This window comes from Ranitomeya variabilis, chromosome 2 (assembly GCF_051348905.1).
Source record: "Ranitomeya variabilis isolate aRanVar5 chromosome 2, aRanVar5.hap1, whole genome shotgun sequence".
Classification (NCBI taxonomy): domain Eukaryota; kingdom Metazoa; phylum Chordata; class Amphibia; order Anura; family Dendrobatidae; genus Ranitomeya; species Ranitomeya variabilis.
In genome coordinates, this window is record NC_135233.1 from 369059126 (window position 1) to 369068527 (window position 9402).

The window sequence follows — 9402 nt, forward strand, 5'->3', positions numbered from 1 at the left end:
AAGTATAATTAGCAGCAGGAAGGCTACACAACCTCTCAGCAGAGAAACTGAACTCTCACTGTGTAGATCTGACCAAAACTCTGTATGTGAATTGTATAAAAACTTGTGCAACTGTTTGCAGAACTTCAGTAAATAGCACCAAGTGATCATTACCCTGTCTAATGCAGATTATTCTCTGTTGCACCATTCCCGCTCCAACTCCCCTTGTAACCAGCCTTAGTTGGGAAAGGGTCAATCATCTGGCACTGTCCATTACCATCTTACTCCCAGGGATCTTCATCAGTGCCCTGCCATACCAGGCCGAATATCCCAACTGGCGTCACAAACCTTTTAATTATTTTTATTATTAACCCCACAATTGACAAAGACTGGCACACGCCCCCGGTTGAACTAGATAACTACTTGGAGTGCCATGACCTAGTACCATAACCACAACGACCCAGTCGGGGCGGCACACATTCAGAGGCACAGAACATTCCTCAGATGACCATTAATATTCTCATTGATAGCAGTCGAGGCAGTAAGTGCTAGGATTTCTCCACGTGGCACTCACAGCTGATAGTGAATAAATCAGTAGTTTGAAAATCATTAACACGTACATCCATCCTGTGACTTACATAATTTTCCTTCATGATGTTGCAATTTCAATGCTAAGGAGTGTATTATTAATGATAGTATCCCTGATAATATCCCTGAAGGTCTAGTGACTAACAGCAATATCCATTAGGCCTCTTTCACACGTCAGTGTCTCCGGTACGTGTAGTGACAGTTTTCTCACGTACCGGAGACACTGACACACGTAGACCCATTTAAATGAATGGGTCTATGCACATGTGCGTGTTTTCACACGGCCCGTATGTCCGTGCTGAAAACACGTCGACATGTCCGTTTTCTACCGGCAGCACGGACCACAATACGGACAGCACACGTGCACACGGAGAACAGTGTGCACTCTCCTCCGTGTGCACGTACCGCCCGCAGGAGAGACAGCGCTACAGTAAGCGCTGTCCCCCCCCCCCCCCCCCCGCTGTGGTGCTGAAGGCGGAATTCATCTCTTCTCCCCCGCCGGAGAGAAGAGATGAAAGATCATTTTTATTTTTATTTTTTTGTGAACAATAAAGTTTTCATGTGCCCCCCGCCTCCCCCCTCAGTGCGCCGCCTGGTCCCTTGCCGCAGAAATACTCACCCGGCTCCCGCGATGTCTCCTCTGTCCTCTCCGCGCTGGCAGGTTCTCCTGTGTGAGCGGTCACGTGGTACCGCTCATTACAGTCAGGGAATATTCCCTGACTGTAATGAGCGCTCCCACGTGACCGCTCACACAGGAGAAGCTGCCGGCGCTGAGAGGACAGAGGAGACATCGCAGGAGCTGGCCGGGTGAGTATTTCTGCGGCAAGGGGGCAGGCGGCGCACTGAGGGGGGGGGGACGGGGACGCGGACGCACATGCAAACTTTATTTCCCCCCCCCCCCAAAAAAAAAAAAAAAGATCTTTCATCTCTTCTCTCCAACGAACGCTGGGGGAGAAGAGATGAATTCTGCCTTCAGCACCACATGCGGGGGGGACAGCGCTTAATGTAGCGCTGTCTCTCCTGCACGGTCCGTGTGGTCCTCAGGCGGCACACGGGCGGCACACGGATGCCGCACGTATGTGCCACTTGAGCACACGGACATACGGACACGGATATCTCCGGTACGGTTTTTTTCCGGTACCGGAAATATCAGGACGTGTGAAAGAGCCCTTATATGTAGTCTAGGGTGTTTATTGGACAATACAGTGCAATATAAAAGTTTGGGCACCCCTGGTCAATAAAAAATGACACATTTACTTTGTATTTTAGGCAAAAAATGAATATACAAATATATACTTTCATCGTTTACATTTTAAAAATTACCAAAAGGAAGATGCACTGATGCAAAAGTTTCAGCACCGTGCATGGTTAGTACCTTGTAGCACCCCCATTTGAAAGTATCACAGCTTTTAAGTGCTTTTTGTACTCAGCCAAGAGTCTTTCAATTCTTGTTTGAGGGATTTTCATCCATTCTTCCTTGGAAAATTCTTCCAGTTCCGTGAGATTCCTAGGTCGTCTTGCATCCTTTGCTATTTTGAGGTCTAGCCACAGATTTTCAATGATGTTCAGATAAGGGGACTGTGAGGGCCATTGTAAAACCTTCAGCTTGCACATTTTGAGGTCGTCTATTGTGAATTTTGACTTGTGTTTAGGATTATCCATTTGTAGAAGCCATCCTTTTTTCAAATTCAGCCTCTTTACAGATGGTGTTGTTTGCATCAAGAATTTGTTGAAATTCCATTAAATCCACTCTCCCCTCTACCCATGAAATGTTCCGTGTGCCATTGGCTGCAACACAATCCCAAACATGATTGATCCATCCCCATGATTAATGATTGGTGAGATGTTCTTTTCCTGAAATTCTTTGTCCTTTTTTCTCCACACATACCTTTGATCATTGTGGCCAAAAGAATTCTATTTTAACCTCATTGCTTCACAGGACTTGTTTCCAAAATGCATCAGCCTTGTTTAGATGTTCTTTTGCATACTTCTTATGCTGAATTTTATGGTGAGGACACAGGAGAGGTTTTATTTTCATGACTCTTCTATGAAGGACATATTTGTGCAGGTGTCTCTGAACAGTAGAATAATGTCGTACAAGTTAAGAATCTGCTAAATCTTTCTGAAGGTCTTTTGCAGTCCAGCAGGGAGTTATTATTATTATTATTATTATTGTTTATTTATATAGCACCATTAATTCCATGGGGCTGTACATGAGAAGGGGTTACATCAAAATACAAATATCACTTACAGTAAACAAAACTAACAATGACAGACTGGTACAGCGGGAAGAGGACCCTGCCCTTGCGGGCTTACAATCTACAGGATTATGGGGAAGGAGACAGTAGGTCGAGGGTTGCAGTAGCTCCAGTGGTGTTGAGGTGGCCGTGTGGTCTTTACAGGCTGTAAGCTTCTTTGAAGATATGGGTTTTCTTATTTGCCTCTCTAGCAATCCTACTAGCCACTCTCACTGAAATTTTGTTTGATCTTCCAGACTTTATCTTGACCTGCAATGTTTCTGGTAATTGCCATTTCTTAATTACATTTCAAACTAAGCAAAGGGGAACTTGAAAACACTTTGCTATCTTCTTATAGCCTTCTCCTGCTTTGTGAGCCTCCACCATTTTCATTTTCTATGTGCTATGCAGCTGCTTAGAAGAAAACATGGCTGTTGTTTTTATGCACAAGATTAGAAGAGGCTGGATTTTTTTTTATAAAGCTGGGAAATTTGCATCACCCGGCCTTGCATAACAATGATAGTGAAAAAGGCATAAACGTAACAGAATAATTAAGGTCTGAAACCTTTGTGAAAGTTATCTGAGCACACAAATCTCCAAGGGTGCCCAGACTTTTGCATCGTCCCACTTTGCTTTTTGTAATTTTTAAAATGTAAAAAATGACAATTTTTTTTGCCTAAAATACAAAGCAAATGTGTCATCTTTAACTTTAGACCTTTTAGAGATCATTTTATCTTTAACTTGTTTAACTGTTCACAATAACAGTAAATTTGACCAGGGGTGCCCAAATGTTTACATGCCACTGTATCCCAGGAAGTCAAAGGGTGGGTTAAAAGGTTTACATCCAATCTGACCACTGCTTTAGGGTAGTGAAGGGATTCATTGTATAAGTCCATCATGGTCTGATTTGCCCCCAACCGATATGATGTAGATAACCTATCACATATTGAATTTAGTTGTGAATCTATATGTGTAGGCACAAGATAAATAGTCATTTAAAGGGATCCTATCATTCACAAAAACATTTGATATAGCAAAAGGCCCAGTGCCCAGTGACAATCTCACAATAACAGGTGTATGAATGTTCAGATCTCCAACAATCACTAAGGGTACCGTCACACAGTGCAATTTTGAACGCTACGACGGTACGATTCGTGACGTTCTAGCGATATCGTTACGATATCGCAGTATCTGACACGCAGCAGCGATCAGGGACCCTGCTGAGAATCGTACGTCGTAGCACATCGTTTGAAACTTTCTTTCGTCGCTGGATCTCCCGCTGTCATCGCTGGATCGTTGTGTGTGACAGCGATCCAGCGATGAGTTCGCTGGTAACCAGGGTAAACATCGGGTAACTAAGCGCAGGGCCGCGCTTAGTAACCCGATGTTTACCGTGGTTACCAGCGTAAAAGTAAAAAAAAAAAAACCGTACATACTCACCATCTGATGTCTGTCAGGTCCCTTGCAGTCTGCTTCCCGCTCTGACTGTGAGCGCCGGCCGGAAAGTGAGAGCAGATTACAGCGGTGACGTCACCGCTGCGCTCTGCTCTCACTGTACGGCGGCACTGTCAGAGCAGGAAGCAGACTGCAAGGGACCTGACGGACATCAGATGGTGAGTATGTACGGTTTTTTTTTTTTTACTTTTACGCTGGTAACCACGGTAAACATCGGGTTACTAAGCGCGGCCCTGCACTTAGTAACCCGATGTTTACCCCTGGTTACCAGCGAACCTCGGCATCGCTCCAGCGCCGTGATTGCAAAGTGTGACCGCAGTCTACGACGCTGGAGCGATAGTCATACGACGCTGCGACGTCACGGATCGTGCCGTCGTAGCGATCGTAATTGCACGGTGTGACGGTACCCTAAGACAAAGGCATAAAAGCCCTTACTGTGTGGCTCCCAATAGTATTTGTTTAGCTACTTTTAGCAATGGGTCTACATACAGTTTATATATAAGCTTTCTAACTTGTGAGACTCAGGCAGTCAAAAAACTGTAACAGGAGATGAGGTCATGCCTACCCCTTTTGCTCAGTGTTCCTTTTACCATAGAGTGCTAAAGGAACTTTTGGGGCAATACTAAAACACTTTTGAATAGTTTAGGGCCTTAATGTGGTTCTCCGAGAATAGAATGGCTCCCATCACATAATTCAAGCATCAGCCCAGCCTAGTCTTGTGTCAGGGCAGGCTGCAGTCAGAAGAGACTGAGGCACTGAGTCTGTGTCTCAATGACAGAAGAGCTTCATCATAAGCAGACATTCTAGAGCTTGCAGATAAGGGTTTTGACAGAAGAAGAAATAAATCTCTTCAGCTGAATAAGCACAAAGGATTATTTCTTCAGCCTCAGTCCTCCATGCTGAGTCAGCCAAAGAGATTTATTTATTTTCTTGCCACAGCCCTTCACTGTCTGCTCACTAATATGTGTGCTTACCAAACAACTCCTCTACAGGTGAGGCACAGGAAGCTGTTTCTCTTCAAACTGCAGCTCATCCTGACACATGACTAGGATAGACTGCTGTTTGAATTATGTGATGGAGGTCATATATTTAGATTCTCGAAGAACCCCTTTAAGAATTGAACCATTAAACACAGATTATCGATTTAGTGTTATTTTAAATAGCTGTGTCATGCTCCACTCTTTCAAATTCATCTAAGTTCTTAGTTTTGCCTGTAAAGATCCTTTAAGTCATTACCTTCCTTTGCTAACTCTGTTCTTTTAACAAACAGATGATTCATGATCAATATACTGCATCCAAGAATTTTAGAAAAACAACATTTTTGAATTTTTTTTCCATATACATTTGTATATTTTTTCAATGCTAAACATGGTTATTTCCAATAAACTGAAGTCCTCAAGATAACATATTCTACATCCATATTTAAAGCTTTATGCATAATGTTAAACAGAACCAAAGGGATCACATTCCTCCTTACTGGATTTTCAAGCTGTTCTTATTGCCAGAAAACCAACTTTTCTTTTTTTCTTCTAGTTTACATCTTCACAGTCTTGGAAAATTTGGCAATTCTTGCACTGGTTTTGCAAGACCCCAAACTATGGAAACCAATGTACATTTTCTTAGGAAACCTTTCCCTCTTGGAAGTTTGGTATATCAGTACCACGCTCCCCAATTTGTTGGCCATCATCATGACAGGAAATGAGGAGATATCCTATGTCAGTTGTGTAACTCAGCTTTTTATTTTCACATTTTTGGGGGCTTCTGAATGTAATCTTCTGGCCGCTATGGCCTATGACCGTTATGTAGCTATTTGTAATCCTCTAAGGTACACGATCATAATGCAAAATAAGTATGTTACATGTCTACTTATTGTCTCCTGGTTAACTGGACTCTTTACTCCAGTCCTTCCAGTCTTGTTCCTGATACAACTGGACTTCTGTGGACCAAATCAAATTGACCATTACTTTTGTGATGCTTCTCCATTATTGAAATTGGCTTGTGGGAACACTAAGCAGAAAGAAATTGTAGACCTAATTGTGTCTGCGTTTGTTCTTATAAGTTCAATGCTAGTCATCTTCATCTCATACTTTTGCATAACATGGACAGTTCTGAAGATGCCTTCTTCCAAAGGACGCTACAAGGCGTTCTCCACGTGCACATCTCACTTGGCCGTCGTTTGTATCTACTACGGAAGCATGAGTTTTACATATATCCGAGTCAAATCAGCTTCTTCTTTTTCCACAAACAAGATGATATCTGTTTTATATTCCGTTGTCACTCCCATGATCAATCCCATCATTTATACTCTTAGAAATAAGGATGTAAGGCTGACATTACAAAAAATGTTTGAGAAACCAAAGGAGTCTAAGTTGGGCCTCTAAAATTGCCAATAACCATCACTGGTGATGAGTGGATTGTTTGGGATTCAACATTGCAGGCTTGGCCAAATATTTTCCCAAAACTGTATCTGATTGCCCTTATTATGCTCTTGGGTTTATTAAAAACCCAGAGCATAATAAATGTAGGATGCAAAAAGCACAAAAACTCTAATACATCACCTCTCCAGCCGCCCTGCTGGTCACTGTCCAGCCTTCTTTCTGGCGTCACGTGCCGCGTCTCCATCCTCATCACTATAGGGCTGAACTTGCAGCCCAGTCACTGTGCGTTGTAAGGATTGCGTAGCATGCCAAGAAATCACGACCTTAAAATACACAGTGAGCCCCAAAGTCTTATCAAATCTGGAAGTTCTGGCTTATAGTGAATAGACTGGAGATGGGGCTTGTGAACTGTGAATCAAACAGCAAAGTGTTCAAATTCACATGGAACCGTGAATTTCACTAAATTTGAATCAAACTCAATTTTTCACCGATCATTTCTAGTCATCACCATTATTCCTTATATTCCTAAGAATTCTGTAAACCATAAACACAACATTTATGGTCCTAAAAATAATTTTATTCTGGGTTATATTAATAGCATATTATCCTTCGAGAAATAAAAAGGTGTGGCAATGGAAATGCGCACTATTTTCTAGGATACAATATCATGGGAAATGTCATGTATTTTCCTATTCCTTAATATTAGTAATACTAACAGAGCAAAATATTTACATTTTTTAACAGCTTTAGAAACACATCAAAGCTCCATATTTCAACTCTGAATGGGCCAGGCCACGAATGTGGAGCGCGTTACACCGTGGATGAGATTGATGTACAGTTTGTGCAGCCCATCTAATGTATTATTTTATCAACAAATGGACCTACATTATAAGAAGAAATAAATCATCTAGTAATATAATGTCATATCTTCAGTACCAACCTTTTACCTCCTTTGTTTTCTCACCTTTGCTCTCTCACAGTGTTAAACAGAATACTTCACGATGACACCTCCTATCCATATGATCATTTGGGGTATATTCAATTCATAGAGATGACCCCGTGTTTTAGAACTTTCTCGACAAAACACAATTTGTCAGACCCATAGTGTTTTTGCAGTACACTAAGGGCCATTAATTTTAAAGCATGTAGTTTAGTATAAAACCTTCCGAAGAAGAAATAGGCAACCATATCATATTTTTTAGATTGTAAAATGCCCTTTTTTCACCAAAATTTTGGGAAAAAATGGGGGTGCGTCTTATAATTTGAATGTAGCTTACCGGGGGGACGGCTGCAGTGGGGCAGGGTACAAGGAGGTAGGGTCGCTGCTGCAGGAAGCAAGCAGCGGCGGCAGAAGTGGGCAATGCTGTGGGCCCCATGAAGGGAGGAGGGGGTGTTCGGTGGTCCAAAGCTGCAGTGGGTCCCGAACTTTCAGAAAATGTCAACGGAGTCCCCCACCGCTTCCAGCTTCCAGCAGCTGCGACCCTGCCTCCTGTGACCCCACTGCACTAATATTTGGAGTGCGTCTTATAATCGGCAAAATATGGTATATGGCTGTCCTGGAATCAGCTGATGTCCGCGTTTTCGAGAAGCTAAACACCTGATGATCGGCTGATCAGAACATAAGCTTTGTTTTGGTGAGTCAAGCCCTGCACATGAACTATTCATGTAAAGAAATCCTGTGATATATTGTTGTGCTTTTTTAATCTGAAAAATAAAACAAAATGATTTCTTAAAATAAACTGTAAAATGAAAGCAAGAAAATGATATTTCTTTCAAGGTTATTTTTTCACATCAGACTGTCTAGTGATCCAGACAATATCGGCCATATTTAGTCTAATGGAGTTTATACACATTAAAGATGAACAGAACGGATGATTTTTACTAAAGAATGACTGACAATAGAAAGTTTGCAATGATTCAAGACCAGACAGGAATGTTGATTTTTTTTTCATCTGATGATCACCACTGGTTGAGTATCATTTTTTGTAAAAAAAACAATATGGTTTGATATACAGAACTGTGTAAAGGTTTTGGGAAAGTGTGAAAACTATGCTGCAAAGTAAGAATAATTTCAAAACAGACGTGAAAATAGTTTATTTCTATCAATGAAAAAAATGTAAAACGAATGAATAAAAGAGAAATCAAAATCACGTCAATATTTAGTGACCGCCCATTGCCTTCAAAACAGCATCAAAGCATTAGTTCCTCTAGGATCACTTGTACTTGCAAATAGTTTTTGAAGGAACTAGGCAGAGCTAACATCTTGGAGAACTACCCACAAGTCTTCTGTGGATGCCACTTGTGCAAATCTTTCTGTCACTTCACAGATTGGATGATGTGAGATCAAGGCTCTGTGGGGACAGATCATCATTTCCAGGACACCTTGCTCTTCTTTATGCTGAAGATTCTTCTTAATTACATTGACTATATGTTCGAGGTCATTGTTCTGCTGCAGAAAAAAATTTGTAACCAATCAGACATCTCACTCATGGTATTGCATGATGGATAAGTGATGATCTGGTCCTTACAGAACTCTTATCTCAACATCATCGAGTCTGTCTGGGATCACGTGAAGAGACAGAAGGATCTGCACAAGTGACATCTAAAGAAGAACTGTGGTTCGTTCTCCAAGATGTTTGGAACAACCTCCTGCCGAGTTCCTTATAAAATAGTGTGCAAACATACCTCATACTCATGGTGTTTTGAAGGCAAATGTTATCACCAAATATTGCTTTGATTCAGATTTCTCTTTTGTTCATTCTCTT

General features: G+C 41.7%; 1 protein-coding gene across 1 annotated transcript; it reads left to right on the plus strand.

The window, feature by feature from the left end:
- The first annotated feature begins 5698 nt into the window (after positions 1–5698).
- Positions 5699–6653, plus strand: LOC143803778 (olfactory receptor 6Q1-like). The gene has a single exon (XM_077281545.1). It carries the CDS (start codon positions 5699–5701, stop codon positions 6638–6640), a length of 942 nt encoding a protein of 313 aa, XP_077137660.1. The 3' UTR covers positions 6641–6653.
- The last annotated feature ends 2749 nt before the right edge of the window (positions 6654–9402 follow it).

What these genes read in the sequence shown, in the direction of transcription:
- LOC143803778 (XM_077281545.1), top strand. Translation starts at nt 5,699, where the DNA reads ATGTTAAACAGAACCAAAGGGATCACATTCCTCCTTACTGGATTTTCA.